At 40.6% G+C, this 20,232-nt stretch overlaps 1 protein-coding gene across 2 annotated transcripts in view; it reads right to left on the bottom strand.

The window, feature by feature from the left end:
• Positions 1-20,232, bottom strand: part of MYO1E (myosin IE) — a 236,524-nt gene that overhangs the window by 31,434 nt on the left and 184,858 nt on the right. For both annotated transcript variants that reach the window (XM_020981944.2, XM_078151237.1), the window contains exons 20-23: positions 17,518-17,632; positions 17,132-17,301; positions 14,241-14,386; positions 1,229-1,375 (exon numbers count right to left, since the gene is read on the bottom strand). In XM_020981944.2, coding sequence (XP_020837603.1) covers positions 1,229-1,375; positions 14,241-14,386; positions 17,132-17,301; positions 17,518-17,632 — 578 coding nt within the window. The remainder of the gene's footprint in view (positions 1-1,228; positions 1,376-14,240; positions 14,387-17,131; positions 17,302-17,517; positions 17,633-20,232) is intronic.

Genomic DNA, 20,232 nt, shown 5'->3' with positions numbered 1-20,232 from the left:
CTTGAAAGAGGTGATGAACTGAGGTAGAGGCCCTAATGGCTATGTGAATATCATGAAGGGGTTGGAAGCAAAAGATGGTATGGGAGTGGCATGGATAAGAATTGACAAATGATTGGCTACAGGAGGTGAGAGAAAGTGAAGGGGCAAGGATGACTGTTCGGTTGTGAATCTGGTTGACGGGAAGGATGGTTTGTCATACTCCAGACAGAGATAAGAAAGTTCAAAAGAGGAGCAGGATTTAGGGGAAATAAGAGTTTTGACCATGTTGAGTTTGAGATTCTTATGGAACATCTAGTTTGAAATGTCTATAATGCAGTTGGTAATGCACGAGTAGGGATTAGGTCTAGTTATAAAGACTTGGGAATCATCTGTATAGAGGTGGTAATTAAACTCATGAGAACTGATGAGATCATTGAGAAAAATGGTAGGGAGAGAATAGGGCCCAGGATCCAGCTCTGGGTATAACTGCAGTTAGGGGACAGGACATAGATGATGATCCAATAAAAGAGACTGAGAAAGGGCTGCTACATAGGTAGTACATGACAAGATAAAATATGAGATTAGGCGGATCACGGATGAAGTCAAATTGTGAAGGGCTATGAATACCAGAGGAGAAAAAGCAATGGGGAGCCATTGAAGATATCTGAGGGGAAGAGTGACATGATCATGGTGGCAGTACAAAAGAGACCGGAGAGGTGATAAATTGGAGGTAGGAAAACCTAGTCAGGAGCCTAACATGAATGGATAGTCCACTGAGCAAGCATGGGAGTAGTGAGGAGAGGCTGTATTTGAGAGATGTTGTAGAGGTAGAGGTTGATTGGATGGGTGCAGTGAAAGAAAGAAAGGTAACTCTCAGGTTTTGAGCCTGGGATACCAGAAAGATAATGATACCATTAAGAAAAACAGACATTTTGGAGGGCTGCCATGAAAAATCCCATTATTTCCTACTTCATTTTTGGTCACCTTTCTCCAAAAAAGATTAATTGGCTTGGTCATTACTGCCTTATAAATGAACTCCCTAAAGGCTGAGTACCCCAAAAATTTCAGTTGTCATTTGACTGGCTCCCAAAGGGAGCAATGGAAAGGAATGGCCTAAGAAAGAAGACTGCTGAGATTGAGGGAATCAGAGAAATTGTCTTGCTCTCCCAGCCTCCAACAAGGGATGGTACGGAGAAGGAACTGTCCCCTAAGACTCAGAAAGCCTTACTTCCCAGGCCCCACTACTTACGTGTTACTGAATTTCAGAGGTAGTTGCTTCTGGGTTTTCTCTTCATAACGTTTTGCTAAGAGGCTTAGAAATTCTGTCTTGAAAACTGATTCAAGCAAACTGTCATATTCTTGTTCGTGGAGAATAAATATGTCATCCTGTAGTGTGCTGCAAAGAAAGGAGACAGAATGTCAGAGGAGGAATCTACACTTCTGGCCACGACTTCCATTATAGGACCTCCGATCTCAAGGTGGATGAGACTTCACTACTGAAGTGGATAGTACGTATTGTTACCCTCTCATTTTACAGATGAGGAAACTGAGACCCAGAGACTTGGAGTGACTTGCCCAAAGTTACACAGGTAGTAAGCAGTGGGGTCTTTGACTCCAAATTAATCAACTGACAATCATTTATTAAGTGCTAGACTGCTAAGTGTTAGGCATTGACAATACAATGACAAAAGTCAAACAGTCCCTGATCTCAAGAAGTTTACATTTGATCAGGGGTGATAACAACCCCACACATATAAAGACAGACAAAATGATTCTTCAGCCATTCTTAATCCACTCTCAGGTTCCACTGAGATTTAACTAGCAATTTTTATGCTGCCCATGCACAAAACAAAATTCTGCTTTCATGATTTATGGTAATGCAAAACAATCCCTCCCTCTTTATGATACTTGTAAAATTTGCCTTTTAAAACAAGTAGGCCCTGGACCAGTGACCCGAATTCTAGGCCTGATGCCGCTACTGAATAACCATGTGACTTGGGCAAATCACCACAACTCCCATGGGTCTTAGTTTCCCCAAATGTAAAGCAAGGAACACACAATCCTTTTCAGCACAAAAATTCTATGATGCAATCTGAACTTCATTTCATGTGCTGTGTCCTTAGGATCAATAAAGTCAGAAACAAAAGTTCAGGATAAATAGTGTTCCTAAAAAAGCCTTGTTAAAATGCTTTGTTCAATGAATGACTGTATAACCAACAAGGAAAATTCTGATTGTTCTGGACCTATGACATAGTACTTCATTAAAACGTGCACACACAGACATACAATCGTGAAAGTGACAACAGGGATAGAGTCTTACTTAGTGAAAGGAAATAATTATCCCCAACATCACAAAATGCCATAATAAAACAAAATTTTTGATCAGTTATGACATTCAACGACAGGGAAAGACATAAGACAACTGTTCAGCGATCACAGCATTTAGAATTTGAAAGAGACTTCACAGTAGAGTTGTCAAGCACATGGTAGCATCCCACAACCTGTAGCCCAAACCAGACTGAAATGTAATTAGAAAATAGGTCATGTTAACATACGGTTTTCTCCATTGATATGAGACCCTCGAGGATCCTTATTGTGGTTTAGTGACTTCTGTTTTTATTTGAGCTTGACACCACTTTAGAGGATATCTAACTCATCCCTCTATTTTTACAGATGAGTAAATTGAGGCCCAGAAAAATGAAATAATTTTACCAAAATTACACAGCTAACAAATACTAGAGCCAGGATTCAAATACAGGTCTTCTCACTCCAGATCCAACGCTCTTTCCCTTACAACAAGCTGCTACGTTCCAGGGTAGGCACCAGTTAAATTCAAGCTATACTTACAGTGCCCTACAAAGCAAGGGGTGAGGCATGTAGATTTTGTGAGATGAAAGAGTAGTATTGTCCAGCCCGGGTGTGTCTATGGGTAAATAATAATAGCTAATAATTAGTTATACAGTGCTTTGTAAAGTACTATACCTAGTGTCTAATTTGATCCTTACAACAACCCTGCCCTTATTATTCCCATTTTATAGATGGGGAATCTGAGGCTCAGAGAGCTTACGTGATTTGTCTAGGGTCACAAAGCATCACAAGTCAGCATCCATGGTAGGATTCAAATTCAGATTTCAGTGACTCTGTCTACTGTTATAGCCACTACACCACCCTCAGGAGAGCTAGAAGAGGCACCATTATGGAAGAGCAAAGGTGAAGGAAGCCATGATCCAATGTGACCTTGAGAGAAACAGAAGTGGCTTGACTTGACAAGGGCTTGGGGAAACTGTGGAAAAATGCTGCAACTGATTTATTTTTTAGCTGGGGAAGCTTAAAAGTGCATTAGATAAAGTCTCTCTCTCTCTCTCAAAGGCAGCGAGACTTCTCAGAGGCCCCACGTTACACATGTTTTCAATTATCTCCTAGTGCCACTTAACAAATGATCAGGACCAGTGCATGAGCCTCCTTTGGGAGGGACATTTTGTCAGGGGAGAACAAAATTGTTTTTTCCTGTTATTAAAAATAAATTAAGTGCAATGTGGTATCCATGAATTGTTGAGGGTGAAAATGTGAAGTCTCAGCGTGGGAAATAACCGAGAGCTGGTTGCCACAGCAACAAGTGGCAGATTCTATTGTACCAAGGTAGCCCTCTCTCCTCTGTGATCTTTTGTTTAAGGCAGTGACCCAGGAATCCTTGTTGTTGCTGTCACTGACTGTCTACTGGGATCCATTGAGGAAAGGTAGGCCATGGAGGCTGAGCTGACTTTACTGCAGAAGCACAAACTTTGCTTTGGATCTAACCTCGGAAACCTGGGATGCTCTCTCTATTCAAAAGGAACTTGACTATGTTTGAAAGCTAACCTCCACGGCACATTTTTGCAAGCCAGGGGATGACAGAGAGGAGAACTGCAGAAGCCAAGGCCCCTGGGGCTGCCTGTCAGTCATGCGGTATGAAGCTGGATCAGGTGTCTTTTCCCGCTGGCTGCCCCCAGTTGCCTCAGTCTCATCTGGAAGCAGGGAATGGCTTTCCACAGAGCTGACTATGAATGATGCCTCTCTCTACCCGTTGTGGGGTCCCTTTTATTCCTGAGTCTAACTCAGTGCCTTCTTGACATTAGAGAGAAGGACTGATCCATGCAAGACTTTGCCCCCTTCCCCCAAATTGGCACTATTTCCAAATCCTCATGGATACACGGATTCAATTTCTGGTTCTTTCTTTCTATTAGAGGCAAATTATAGCTTCTCTTGGTCTTAGTTTTCTGGAAAATCTGTAAAATGGGATAAAATGCCAAGCTACCTTACAGGAAGCATAGCATAGTGCTGATAAAAGGTCAAGAAAGGTTAAGGGTCAGGAAGACCTGGGTTCAAATTCTGTCTCTGATACTTACTAGCTGTATAATTCTGGGCAAGTCACTTAACCTTGATTTGCTTCAGACTTATCTACAAAGTCACAGACTGAAATCCACATTAGTGGCTGGAGTTCCCATCCTGAGAATTTCTTATCTGTGAACCTACTTTGCTGAATAATTATGATGATCAAATGAGTACACATACACAGATATGTGTGTGTGTGTGTGTGTGTGTATGTGTATCCACAAACAGATATATGAAATAGCTCATATCTCTACAACGCTTAAAGATTGGCAACCCTCCCCACACACATATGTACACACATGTATTTTTCCTTTTTGGCCATCATGATGCTCCTGTAGGGTAGGTACACAAATAGGAAATTCCCAGAATGAGAACTCCATCACTATTGTGGATTGCATTACGTCTATGCTGTATCCCATCGGTTGGTCTCCAGTGAGAAACTCACCCTGTGAGTAATGTTAATGTTAAGTTTGCAGCTATGGTCCATGGATTATCCATCCCTTCATTGAACTGATTTGGGAAATGTCTGTTGTCAACCTACTACAACATTACAATTAAGCCCCTCTTCTCCACCCCATGGAAATCATTGTTTTCAGTTATTGATTATTTGAGTGTCTAAGTTATCTTGGAAGAAGTGTTCATTTTCCTGCTTTGTCCCCCCAAATCCCAGTCTGAGGTCTGTGCCCTTTCCCATGTCTGTCTGTCTCTCCCCTCCAACCCTTCCCCTCCTGCCCCACTCTTTGGATGAAAAAAAAGTCTTGAAGTACATGAGGGTTAAGTGATTTGCCCAGAATTATATAGCTAATATGTATCAGAGGCAGAATTTGAACCCAGGTCTTAACCCTTTATCCACTATGCTACAGTACGGATAAAAGATAATATTATAACATTCTCTCTCTCTCTCTCTGTCTCTCCTTTCTACAATGTTTAAAGATTGACAAAAACAGCTTTCTCACAGTACCCAAGTGAAATAGTGAAAATATGAAGAGGCAAGTATGGTGTAGTGAAAATAGTGCCAGATCCAGGAAAGACCTGGGTTCAAATGGGATCCAACATGTACTAGCTGTGTGATCACTGGCAAGTAATTCAATCTCTTTATTCTAAAAAGCTGAGCCAAAGCTTACCTTTTCTGTGATCAGGCTGTAAGAGTTGGGGGGAGGTGGAAGCTAGGAGGCCACTCAGTCCAACCTGTAACTGAGTAGGAAATCCACTAAACCTCCTGGACTAGTATCCCTATTAGCCGTCATTAAGTACTTGAGGGGCTGAACCTCATTTTCCTCATTTGCAAAATGGGGACAGTAATTCCTCTACTACTTACTTCTTTGGATTGTTTTGAGGATGTATGAGGGATTTGGCAAATGTTAAAAGGCTAATTAGGGCAGCTAGGTGGTGCAATAGATAAGAGTACCCAGTCTGCAATCAGGAGACTCATCTGAGTTCAAATCTGACCCCAGACACTTATTAGCTATGTGACCTTGGGCAAGTCACTTAACTCTGCCTCAGTTTTCTCATCTGTAAAATGAGCTGGAGAAGGAAATAGCAAACCATTTCAGTATCTTTGCCAAGAAAATCCCAAATGGGGTCATGAAAAGTCAGACTCGACTGACAAATTACTGAACAACAATAATAAAATGCTAATTATAAATGTTAGCTCTTATTATTTATAGATGAGAAAACTGAAGGTTAGAGAAATCAAATGATTTGCCCAAGGCCACATAGCTAATAAGTGTTGGAATAGGGATTATGATTCCAAAGTCAGTCTTCTGGCTAAAGACCATAGAGATATCCACTATTCTCTTGCTCAAAACACTGAAGACCTCACAAAAAAGAACTATAGAAAGAGCAGATGTAAAGTCTGAAATTGCTCTCAGAATCATATTATAGCAATATCAGCAAAAACAGATTCACTGAATTCAATAGTCAAGAAACATTAAGTATCTGCTATGTACAGACACTGTATTAAGTGCTAGGAATATAAATACAAATAAGAAAGACAATCCTTCCCCTCAAGGAACTTATAATCTAAAGTGGGGACGACAACACACAAAAGCTGGTTGAAAAGTAGGGGTGAATAGGATTGAGCACCTACCAATGTACCAGTCACTGGATACACAAACAGTCCCTGCCTTGAAGAAGCTTATATTATGATAAACCTTGAAATGACATTAGCGAAATTCCATCTAAGCCCTTCCTTATACACATATGGAAACTGAGGTCCAGAGAAGGGATATGACTCTCTGAAGAGCAAGTAATATATACCTACTGCACGTACAGTTAAAAGCTTCTCTCATCTGGAGACAAATTCAGTGAAGTTATCTCATTAATTTCTGCCCATCTGGGCATCTAGGAAAAGACAACTTCAAGACCACATGTGTTCTTTGGTTTGGTTCAGTCAGCTCCTTAGGGATGAGAGCAAATCAACATGTTGATGCTTCTTTCTTGCTAAGGGGCACCCATCAGGATAGTCTATGGAAATGAGTATTTCTAGCTTGTTTGGTGGCATCATAAGTGAGAAGGTGCCTTTGCATCATTGCTGGATGAACCAAATGCAAGTAACCTTGAGTGGTTTAATCTGTTTATGTTTATGTGGAGAAGAAAGGCGACAGGATTATAGGATCCTATGAAAGGAATCTGAGACATCATTTCAGCTAACCTAAATATTACAGATGAGGAAACTGAGGCATAGAGGTCAAGTCAGTTTCTCCAACACAGCAAAAGGCAATGCTGGAATATGAACCAAGGATCTCTGACTTGCCTTCCAGAACTCTTTCCACTTCCACGTGTTTTTGGAACTTCTGTATATAACAAATTGGTGAAGACCTTAGTCCCAAGATCTAGGAGGGTGAGTTGGCAATGCTATCCCACTTCACACCAAAGTCTCCCCTCTTTTGCCTTTCCTCAGCTCAGACTCATGAGCCCCAAAGCAAAACTTAAAAGTTTGTTTTTTCTAAAAAATCAGACTTATCCTTGGAACTCACCACTGTCTTATTCGTATGCTCTAGTTGCAATTTCTTACAGATGTTTGACTCTCTACAGTGTTGAAAGATGCCCTCTACTATTCCCTGGATCAGCTGTGTATTCGATTCTCTTTCATGTCTGGGGCTCATGACTAATAGGAGTTGAAAATATTGTTTTACATCTTAGCTTCTTTTTTCTTCTTCTTAAGAACATTAGTTATTAAGCAAAAGCCCAAAGAAAACCATTTATTTTTCTAAACTGTAAAAATAATTTTTTTAGTATGACCCAGTTTTATATTTTTATAAGATTTAGATGCTTTTGTTTCCTTTTTGGCTTAAGAGGCAGAAAGGGGGCTGGCAGACAGTCTGAGGACATGTGGGGGCCAGGGATAAAGCAAGAGCAAGAGGAGGTCCAGATACATGTGAGACATGATTTGGCAAATGAGTCACTGAATTGTGAAAGACATGAGGATATCTGTAACTCTAACTAAACATAGTTGAAGTTTGCTACCTTATTTCCATGTTTTCTGTTAGGGGGTTCCGGCGTTAGTATCTAGAACACCAGGGGTCTCATTAAAGTGCCTTAAATTGCTTTGCTCCAGGCTCCCAATGACTTAGTGTCTCTGCTTCTCAGTTCTGCCATCTAAAAAACAGAGTTAATAGCTGTTCTATCAACTTCATTTCTAGAAAACTATGAGAATGATCTATCATAAAGGGGCAGCTTAGTGGCACAGTGATAGAGCAATGGCCCTGGAGTCAGGAGGACTTGAGTTCAAATCTGGTCTCAGACCAGACACTTGACACTTACTAGCTGTGTGACCCTGGGCTAGTCACTTAACCCCAATTGCCTTGCCAAGAAACATAAAAAGATACATTTCTGAGTGAGGTGAGAATCAGGAGAACATTGTACACTGTAACAACCACGCTGTGCGATGACTAACTTTAATAGACTTAGCTCTTCTCAGCAATGCAAAGATCTAAGACATCTCCAAAAGTCTCATGATGGAAAATGTTATCCACATCCAGAGAAAGAACTATGGAGTTTGAATACAGATTGAAGAATACTGTTTGCTCTTTTTTTTCTTTTCCTTCTGTTTTGTTTTGTTTCTTCTTTCTTGTGGTTCCTCCTATTGCTTCTAATTCTTCTTTACAACATGACTAATGTGAAAATGTTTAATAGGAATGGCATATATAGAGCCTATGTCAGATTGCATGCCATCTTGGGGAGGGAGAGAAAATTTAAAACTCAAAAGCTAGTGGAATTGAGTGTTGAAAACTAAAAATAAATTAATAAAAAAAAGAGAATGATCTATCATAAACTGAAGATATCTTTAATGCAAATATGAAAAGGGGGCAGGAAGACTTGCAGTTTTCAACAGCAGAATACATCTTCAGTTATACAACTGACTTTTCCCTTCTGCTTTACTCACCATTCAGGTCTCTAGCACATGCCCTCCTCACTGTAACATGAGGTGTGTTCATTTTAACAAAAGGAACTATTCACTTTTAATATGACCCAAGTATTCTACAATGACCTCTTTATCCATCTATGTTTTAAATACTACCTGCAGATTGGTCACTAAGGGATGAATTATTTGGCTATGGCAACCCATGAAACAAAGAATAAGAAAGGGAAGGGTACAAAGGCCAATTTGGTAACACTGTTACCAAGGTAACTGATAACACAAGTTAACACAACAAGATAACAGATAACAAGGTCTGTGATTCTTTGGGGACCTGAATATTTACCAGATTCAGGGGTTCAAACAGAGGGTCCAAGCATGATTTTCACTCCTTATTTCACAAGGAATAATTCAGGAAATGGGGAGGAGAAGGAAAGAAAATTGAAGGGATTTTGGTACGGATTGGACCAGATTACCTCGGAGTTTCCTTCTGCCCCTGACATTCTGAGACATATATAAACTAGACCCAAGATCATGCCCAAACATACCAATCCTGCCAGTCAGCTGGTCATCAGGGATAAGTTTGTGTTGCCCACCCTAGAATGTGCCTACCTTAAAATTAAACAGCTTCTCAAATGGAGTTTGAATCAGACCCTCTACTCTGACCATTATAATTTCTCCTCCTTTACTCAACTATTCTTCAAGGTTCAACAAGGCGCCTCTCAGCAATACCGACAGCAGGAATGAAAAGATGCTGAGACATCACAGCTTGTGGGTATCCTGTTAGTGGTCCGAGTTTTTACAGGTAAGAGCTGGACCAGATCAATGCATGACCAGGAATCACACTGCCATTTGAAATAAGAACTGATGACTCTGTCTTCTGAGATTCAGGAAATATGCCAGGACTCTGAAATCTGCAGATGACTAAATCTATGTATGGGTGTATTTACACCCTCTGATGATTCCACATCCTGCCAAGTCATCCATTATTCTTGGATCTGCTGATACCAGTCTTCAAGTGTATTTTTTTTAGGCCAGGGGATTTTTCCTGTTTCAATTGACCCTGGCAATACTACCATTTATATTATTCTCTTTTAAATGCTTTATTGATGATCTTGGGAAAAAAAATGCAATTACTTTGCAATGGATCTCTCTTCTTTACCCCAGCCAGAACAAAACTATCTTTTAAAACAAAGAAGTATGCAAGACAATTCAACATGTTGGCCTTGTCTGACAATGTATGCCTCCTTCACCACCTGTGGTTTTTACCCCTTCTGGTAAGAGGCAGCATCTTCACATGCTCTTCAAACTACCGGCCCTGCCGCTACTGCAGTGAACTATGCACCATATTTGGGTAAGATCATTAGTGTTTGCAAAACGAGTTGTTGGAGGAGTCAAACATGTGATCTGAGGGCAGCTCACAGCACTCCCAAGTGAGGCTTGAACCAGATTAAAATGTAGTTTCTATCTGATTTTAATGTGCTGATATATTCATGAAAAGACATAATATGGTCCACTGAGATTTTTATGTATGCTTTAGTGGTCCCCGTTTCTATTTAAGTTTGACATCACTGATTTAAGTGATCTAAGCAGCCAGCTTGCATTGCCCATTCAAAGCAGCTATTATATGAGAGTTGGTATAACCCAGTACTTTGGCGATCTGTGATTTTGTCCAGGTGGTTTTGGCCTCCCCTGACACAAGTTGCAACCGGGATCTACCTTAGTTTGTGTCTTCCTGAGTTATGTGTGACTGAAGAAGATTCATCATTGTACCTACTCTGCTGCTTCTGAATATCCCTGAACTCAACAAAGCTGGCCCGCATTGGATAATGGACATACCGGTTGGTGGCTAGGCCCATTTGAACTGGCCAGAGCTTAAGCCTTCAAGAATTGTAGCAGAACAATACAGTTAATAAGCCTTATTAATTCTAAAGGTGTTCAGCAGCTGTTCTGCTTTCCACGTCTTCCCACAAATAGGACAACTATCAAGTCTTTATTTCAGGATTTCTCAAAATAATTTTGAGAACACAGAACATCAAGTTTTCATGTCTTTTTTCCCCTCCAGGTTCGTTTCTACACAAGCAAAAGTCCACCTGATTTCTTTTCTAACAGGGTTCTTGTTAATGCTTTATCTCATGGGTAAAAGAAGATGTGGGAATAATATCCATGAGAGATCTCACCTGTATTAATTGTAAACCAAAACAAAATTTCATCAGGAATGAAGCTTTCTTTTTTCCTCAAACTAGGTTTTAATTCAGCTAGAGCCCCTTCCTGCCTTGTTTTCCAAATGCTCCTACTACAAGGATCAAACTTAGGACCAGGCACACAAACAAGCCAGTGTTATCAACAGGTACGGCACTTCTCACAGGGGCCTAGAAAAAAAAATCAAGGTAAGCAACCTGGGAGGAACCATTGCAAGAATGTAACTTACCTGCATTTTTACAATCAAGTACGATGAAGTCTAAGAATGTCGTTTTCTATAATGTTTGCTCTTAAAAGCACTTTTCCTTCACTCAATACGTATGTGGATGTTTGCATGTTTGGGGACAGGAAAGCAAGTAATTCTTCCTTTATTATTAGACATACCTATAATTCTTGGATGTCCTTTTTCATGCAAAGTTTTTTTCTTATAAATAATATTAAGCAATAACCTAACACGCAAGACCTGTCCTGTTTTTATGTTTGTATTGAGATTTGTTTGCAAAATAACACAAGAAAGGAGGCCAACCAATAAAATGTGAATTTCCTCTAACAAACAAACAAACAAACAAATAAATAAATAAAAGAATGTAAATCCCAGTGCCATGGGTCTGGGTTGGGAATGAATCCTATTGTGTACATAAATGACTAAAAGAATGTCACAGCCTATGAACACTGCATATAACATCAGACTCTTTCAATATGGTCGATAGGTTTGCTGAATTAATTTCTTTCTTTCTTTCTTTCTTTTTTTTTTTTAAGGCAATTGGGGTTAAGTGACTTGTGCAGGGTCAGACAGCCAGTAAGTGTCTGAGGCAAGATTTGAACTCAGGTCCTCCTGACTCCAGGGCCAGTACCCCACCCACTGCACCACCTAGCTGCCCCCACTTTTGTTTTTTTTTTAATAAGGGATGGTTCTTTTTAAAAGGGAGGGGAACATTAGGTGACATAAAAATAAAGATATAAAATATCTCTTTGTATTATTTATGTATTCTGCTTATTATATTTATACCTTATATCTTAATATCCTTATGTATTTATATCTAAAGAGATATAAGTAAAAATATAATAACAAAAAAGGTCAAACACTGGCTTGAAGTCAGTAAATAAAAGAATAAACTGAAGAAGGATCTCTACTCTCTTCCCAGAAGAAATGAGCCCACACAGAGCTAAAGAGTTCCTACTTCCCCAGTTTTCTTCTGCGGCTACTGTAAAGTATACAGAGAATGCAGCCAAAAAAGGCAGAGCCCAACTCTTCACAGTCTAGCCCTAGTTGAACAAAGTCGTCCCTCTTGGCGCTCTTGGAGTAACTAGAATGCCTCCTAGGGACGATGAGGGGCACTTGGTGAGCTTTAGCTACCTCAGAGTCAGCTGTGGTTAAGTATGGAGAGCAGGAAGCGTTACCCATAATAGTAATAGCATTTATGCAGCACTACGTGCCAGGCGCTATGCTTAGCACTTTGTAATCACTGTCTCATTTGATAAGCCTTACTCAGCTTTCTGGATAACAAGCAACAGGCAAGTCGCTTTCTATGAGATTGACAATTTGTGTAATTGCTATGAAGGGCATCTGAAAGCCAGGCATGGCTTTAGGCCTTCCCTGTTAAATCCTCAGCAGTGAAACGGATCAGACTGAATTTGGTGGAAAGACAGAAACTTGATGGATTCATCTGCCTAAAAACTTTACCACATCCTGAATTGGCATCTTTTAAAATCCCTCACCTCCCCAGCTCCCCAGACCCCCTTTGCTTGAGACACAACTAAGTACGGAATTGAAAACCATGATGACACAGACAAGAATAGGCACAACTGGAAATCTGCTTCAGATTATTCAGCCAATCACTCTAGTGCCAGGATTTTGAGCCCAGCAAGACAGAGACTTAAGTATGTACAACTTTTGAATTTCCTGAGTACTACAGTTTCTGCTGATTACGCTTGAAGAATTTTGAGAGCTTGGCTTCCCCCCCCCCCAGTTTGTTTAAACAAGCTGTTTTCCTGGTTCTCATCTTGTACATCATTCTTTGTGAAACAGGGACCAAAGAGCTTCTCTGGAAGGGGGATCAACAACCCCCCAAAATCCCGGAAACATGACTCAAGGAGGAAAGACTTGGAATGGGAGGCTGGGGGGATCAGAAACCTCTCTTCCTGTTTTCCAGGCATTAAGAGTTATTTCCTCTCATCAGGGCTTCATGAAGATAAGGGGTTTTCCAGGTGTAGATTTTAGCACCCAGGGTCAACCTAGGCTACTTGCTGATAACTTTAGCATTATCGAGCAGGTTGGCCAAATAGGCTGCACGGCAGTTGCCAGGAAGAGGATGCCACCCCTCCCACCCCCCTGCTAGCCCTTGCTGGCATCACTGTGGTCAGTCATCCCTGTTCCCTTCAGGCCTTGGAAAGCGCTCTGTGGTTTTGAATCACACAGATCACCTTCACCTCTTAGAATCTCTGGCTTCCTTTAAGACCCAGCTTAAATGTCATCTTCTCCAGGAGGTCTTTCCCACCCCTGTTTTCTTCCTCCTCCCTCTCCCATAGCCCTGGTTACTGGAGGCTTCTTCTCTAAAATTACCTTTCAATTATTCTGTATGTACCTATTGTTTTAAAAATGTTGCCTTCCCCCTTAGAATGTAAGCTTCCTGAAGGCAAGGACTGTTTTCTGACTTTCTTGAAATCCTTAAGCCCTTACCACAGTGTCTAGCACATAGTATACACTTAATAAATGCTCATTGATTGACTAAAACATCATCTGTTTTCTTTTTCACCATCTTTGTTTAATTATTGTCATATAACACACCTTAATGAGTTGGAATAGAGGATATAATAGTGTGCAGGGTCAAGGGTCAAAGAACTGGTTTCAGTTCCCAGCCGTACCTGTTTAATTAGCTCTATGACCTTGAGCCAGGTACTTCAGCTTTGAGCTTTAGCTGTAAAATAGGGATAATAACACATGCACTAATTCATAGGGATCTTTCTGAGGACCAAATTAGCCAACATGCAAAATGCTTTCTACACCATGAAGCATTATACAAATGCAAACCTCTATTATTACATACACAGCCACAAATAACTTCATGGTGTTTTGTTCCCATTGTACCAGGGTCCACATGGCTGCTCATGAAGTTAAGATTTCCATTTTGGGCGGAAGGAAAAAAAGAATGATTTCTGTCATACCATTTGTGCAGGTGTTCTCTAAGGTTCCTCCCCCACTCTCCCACTAGAACTGTCTATGACTCTAAATACCCCTGGAAAGCAGCCATAAACCTTTCCTTGACCATTCCTGGCAGGCTGCAGGGAGATGGTATAGCCCTGATCCAGGACTGATTTTGTTACTCACCTGAGGGACACAGACAGAATCCTTTCCACCTCAATTCTCCGCTTCAGCACTTCCTTCATCAGGCCCTTATCAGGCCCCTGCTTCACCTTTTCTCGTCCGATCAAATACAAACACTTTGGGGTAAGAACTAAGTCTCGCTTTATACCCTGTAATGAAAGATGAACACAGGAAGGAGGTTGGGTAGAATTGACTGTGGTTACAATGACACCCATGGAAAGGATCCAAACAAGAATATCCTGAATGGTTTGGATTTGTGGTAGTAAAGACACGTACAGCTGCCATGGAGATTATCTTAAATAAAAGCAAAGTAAAGCCTCCGCTTCCCCATCATCCCAATGGGTGAAGGATATGTATATGGTAGCATGAGGGCAGAGAACCAGTACATGAAGAAGAACTTTTTGAGGAGGGAGCATGGTATGGTGGAAAGGGCGCTGGACCTGAACCAGAGGATCTGAGTTCAATTCTGGACTCCCTTACTTCTTGTATGACCTTGGGTCACTTATTCAACTATTCTGGCCTTCACTTTCCTCACTGGGAAAATAAGACAGTTGGACTAATTAGGGCTTCTTAACGTTTTTTGTGTATTGTACCCCACCCCTTTGGTAGTCTAGTGGAAGGCCTATGGACCCCTTCTCAGAATAATAAAATAAAATTACATAGGATGACAAAGGAAACCAATTATGTTGAAAAGTAGTTATCAAAATAAAAAAAAAAGTTCACAGACCCCAGGTTAAGAATCCCTGAATGACCTCTAGGGTATCTTCTAGTTCTAGATCTAAGATCCTATGAAGAATGCTGGGACATTAGGCCAAAGGCAGACTACCCAGAGGCTCAAGGGACTAATATTGGCCTTACCCATGCTACATCAGAGCTGGGTCAGCATCCAAAAACAGCAGCTTTTATAATTACCTCCCCATCCTCTGTAGCGTTTCGGTGGCAGCAAATCTCACGGCAAAGCAAAAGTTTACACACTTTCTTGCCAAAACTTGAGCCTCATTCTACACAAAGCAACACGGGCTGTGGTTGGAGTTTTAGCTCTGTTTCCCCAAATCAGTCTCTGGGGAAGGGACTAACAGGCAGTGAAATAACACGGAGGTGGCTGGTGGTGGTGCTGTGGAGCAGAGAATTCATAGCTCCCTTACACTGGATAAACACTCCCTAAATTATCAAGATTCTTTGTGCCTTTTGCACAGTAGAAACAGTTTCTCCCTAATGAGAAAACTGTTTATAGCTGCTGAAGACACACAGAAAGAAGCCCAGTGTTTGCTGACTGGAAACCAAGTTGCCTATTGTGAAAGAATCTTCTTTTATTAACCTTCAGTGTCTTAATTGCAATTATCAGCCCCGGATTCTTTGTGGGTATAGTGTTGGACTTGGAGTCAGGGAGACCAGAGATCAAATTCTACCTTAATTTCTGTGGAGCCCTACATTAACTCATATAACCCCTCTATTTCTTCATCTGTAAAAAGGTATCTAATAATAGTACCTCACAGGTTGTGAGGGGCAAATTAGTTAACTCGTGTAAATGACTTTACAAATTTCACAGTGCTAGCTATACATACATATGCATACATATATACATAGCTATATACATGCTAGCTATTATCTAACAACAACAATAAATACAGTCGCTGAAGATGCTGGAGGACTTTCTTGGTCTGATTGTTTATTCTGACTTATCCTCACTAAACAGCCCTGGGGGAGAGAGAGAGATAAGCAAAGATCAGAGATATCTTCCTCTGTTTTATGGGTAAGGAAAACAAAGCCAAGGCTAGTAAAAGTGATCACACCAGGCATACCTCTGGGAGTGGCAGTTAGCCCCTGAATCCAGGTCACTCTGCCAGTCTAGGATTTCATCAATGACACTACCTCTTTTGCCATGGATGCCTTTAAGATATCTCATTTTTGTGGTACTCCCTACTTCCTTTCTCTAAATCCTCCCCTTCATTTCTTAATCACTGAGAATGTCTCCATCTGATTTCACTCCTTCCATGGTCTAGAAGCATTTTGTAGCTCATAATCGTCTAGGCCCCAGGTATCACTACTTGGGTAGTGGTGGCTTCATGGAGGCATTCTTAATGACTAAAGAATGATGGAGGAAGAGAGGAAGAATTACAGAAAAGTGGGAGGGTCCCTAACATGAGACAGTTTAAAGGCATCCATGGCAGAAGAGCTAGGATCATTGATGAAATCCAAGGCTGACAGAGCAACTTGGATTCAGCTCCTAATTTTGCCACTACATTAGAACTTTCAGAATCTCAGATTTGGAAGGGACCCTAAGGCTAGCTATTCTAATCCATCCTTGATCAAGGATCTTCTCTACAGCATCATAGTAATGTTAGCCGAAATGTAGATGGAGCTGCAAAGAATTTTACATACATTATCTCATTTACTGTTCTGTGAAGAAAGTGATATTACTTGCCCCATTTTGCAGGTCAGTAACCTCAGGACCAGAGAGCAGTTACACAAGAAGAGACTGAGGTGCATCTGAATCCAGGTCCCTAGCTACTAACTCATACCATACCTACTTGAAGACCTCTTGCAAGAGGGAAAACTACTGCATGTGAAGTTGTCTATTCTATTTTTGGACAGCTCTAATTGTTAGGGAGTTTTCCCCTTAAATCAAGCTTACATTTGCCTCTCTCTTATTAGGCAGGACTGTCTTCTAAGACTCTTTGTTGGATTCAGCAGCCTTGTAAATGTTTACCCACCAATTATTTATCAGATCATGTGGGTAGTAAAACTAAGCCAATCAACATTTATTTCTCACTTGGTATAAATTGTCAGTTGCTCGAAGGGAGTTGTTGCGCAGCTATTTTGTAAAGCTGCTGGGGAATTACAAAAGATACAGCTCAGTGCCAGTCTTGTGACTTCTGGGGCCTGGTGCCTACCTTGAATCTCCTGTCATACTTGATGACTGTATCTGCAAAGTCAATCTTCTCTCGTTTGCCAACGAACTGCCGGAGCTCTGGGTGCTCATCCATTCCAATGTAATCACCAATGAAGTTCCTGTTAATGCTATTTCTCCTTCTCTCTTTCTTGTTCAGGAGCAGGTCAGAGGCTGAGATTTACCCAGAGGATTAAAGAACACGAGGGGAAGAAATGATCATGTAAGAAGGGGCAGAGAAGAACTTAGCATGAAAGTATAGAGAGTATCATGTGAATCTTCTAGGGGAATTGTATGTTAATATCCTGGCAAAAATAATAAGTTCCAGATCCATCTGGTGCTGGCCTAGTCTCAAGACTTGATAAATGCATGATCAATTTATTTATATACCTTCTTCTCTCATTTGGACATATTTCTTCCGGGCCACAAATTTCCTCCAAGTTTTCTGTATCACTCGAGCATATCCATCATATTTTCTCTCTCTCATTTCTTCCAGAAGAAATAACTGTTAAATGGAGAGGAAAACAATCATCAGCTATTTTCTGAGTTTTACTGATTTCTTTTATTTTGTATCAGTCATTTCCCTGTTCCTCCCTCCCCCTGTGAACCCTGCCTAATAACAAAAAAAGTCAATCAAAGTTGACCTATTGACAGTTTCTGGCACTATATGCAATAATCTACCAACCATCTTTTGGTTTTCTTTTGAGACTGACTCTCCCTAGAGCTCCAAGCTCTGTTTCAACCTGGATCAGTACTCCCTTTTTAGGTGGTCAGGTGGTTTACTGCTCCCAGAGTCTCACCATCTTGGTGCCAGACTAACTGCTTAGCCCTCTGAAACTCAGAACTCCCAAATTCAAGTGATCTGCCAATCTCAGAGTGCCTGATAGCAGAGACTTGAAGGCATGCTCCACTATGGATGGCCCCACAAATATAGTCAATTCAATTACTTAGTCAAGGGAGCTTTTAATTTTGTGATTCATCTTGAGATAAGGGAATTAAGGGTTTGAAGCAGACTCATATGCTTCCTCTTGAAAAGAGTACTGCTTCTTGAAGCAGATAATCTGGGCTGATTTTCAAGTTCTACTAATTACTACCTTTGTGATCTTTGTGGCTTATGGGCCTCAGTTACCTTAACTCTAAAATGAGGCAGTTGGACTAAAGATTACCTCCAAGGTTCCTTCTGGCACTAAATCAACGATCCTATAAAGAGATAGAGATTGGGACTGGGTCTGTGATCTCTTTGGTATAATGAACTCCCAGGCGAGTGAGCTCTCTCTACTAAGGCAGGTTAGCACCTTCTTTGTTATTTATAGTCTTAGAGAGTTGCTTAAAACATTATGACCTGCCCAGGGTCACAAAGCCGGTATGTGCCAGAAGTGGTACTGAACCCTGGACTTTGACCCAATTCTCTATCCACCATGCCATGCTGTTTCTCAGATATCTTCCTCAACTAGGTGGGAAAACATTTCAGTAACTGATTCTCATGCAGATATTATTTCTCATAAAGTTCTTGTGATGGAGAACAAATGAACCTTATTGTAAAGCTTGCATCACATAATTCAGCACAATTTCATATAGTTTTATATTTTAAAAATGATAACAATTAGTATTTATATAGAGCTTTAAGATTTATAAAGTACTTTACAAATATTATTTCATTTGCTCCTCACAGCAAACCTGAGAGGTTGGGTGCTATCCCTGTTTTACAGAAGAGGAAACTGAAGGATGCAGTGTTTAAGTGACTTGCCCAGGCTAGTAAGCATGAAATTGGGTCTTCCTGACTCCAGGTCCAGTGTTCTATCCACTGTGCCACTTCACTGCTTCGTGTGTATTAGTCTTATTTCCCTAATTGGATGGTAAGTTTTTTGAGGGTAGGGATCATGTCTTATATGTGGTATCCCTCACACTGTCAAACACATCAGATATTTTTAAAAATACCTATTTATTTAAGTAATTGATACTTGGTATTATGTACAGTCCTTTTAAAGAATAATTGGAAAAATCCATTTCAACATATATTCAGGGCAGATCCTGGGCCCTGAAAAGGAGAGTGGCTGATTTACATTATGTGAAAAACATTAGTTTCCCATCTACTGCGATTTTGCAAATGATCTCCAAACTGAAAGTGATGAAACATGAACTGAGTTTTTGCCACTGTAAAGCCATATCTGTTTAAGGCTGCTTTTTGAAAAGGTGATTGGCACAGATTGATCAATCATGAAAGTTGTATTAATTAAGATGGGCAAAATGATTTCCCTGCCTTTTGTTTTCCTTCCTCTAATACTCATCAAACTTTTTTTTTTTTTAAACATGGAGCAATGTCCCTGACTTCACAGAATGAAACTGAAGGGAAAAATCCTACAATGAAGAAAACTGAAAGCCCATAGTAAAAATATTCCGATAAAAATAACCGGGCTTAGTTATGAAGGAACAGGACTTTATTTCTTGTTTCATATTTCTATATTCTTCACCACCCACACTCCCATCAACTTCTTGCAATCTGTCTTCTGTGCCCACTGCGCTACTGAAGCTGTTCTCTCCAAGCCACCAATGACTTCCTAGTTACCAAACCCAATGGTTGTGGTAAAGAGACTGTTGATCATTGTTCCCCTCAACCTGTCAGTCATTCAGTCAATGCCATGTGCCAAACACTGTGCCAGGTTCTTGCTCCTTGCCTGTCATCAGAGACACCACACCCTCTATCAGTTTTCCTCTTACTTTTCTAAGGGGTTCTTTCTTGCCTTCTCTCCCTGAGCCCACATGTTCAATGTTCCTCTAGGGTCTAACCTTGGTCCTGTATTTTCTACACTCTCTCCCTTGGCAACCTCATCCATCCTCATGGCTTCAACTACTATTTGGATACAGTTGACTTCCAAAATCTATGCCTCCATACACGAGTATGGAGGCATATATATCCATAATATGGACTTATATATCCAACCACCTAATTGGCATCTCTATTTCACTGTCCCCCACCAGCAACTTAAATTCATCATGTCATAAGTTCATAGATCTAGAGCTGAAATATATGTGTGTGTATATAGATACATACACATAAATATGTCTAGATATATATAGATAGATACATACATACAGATAGATAGA

The sequence above is a fragment of the Phascolarctos cinereus genome, unplaced genomic scaffold (assembly GCF_003287225.1).
Source record: "Phascolarctos cinereus isolate Bilbo 61053 unplaced genomic scaffold, phaCin_HiC Scaffold_3;HRSCAF=262, whole genome shotgun sequence".
In the NCBI taxonomy this organism is placed as follows: domain Eukaryota; kingdom Metazoa; phylum Chordata; class Mammalia; order Diprotodontia; family Phascolarctidae; genus Phascolarctos; species Phascolarctos cinereus.
This window is presented reverse-complemented; position numbering and strand designations above follow the sequence as displayed.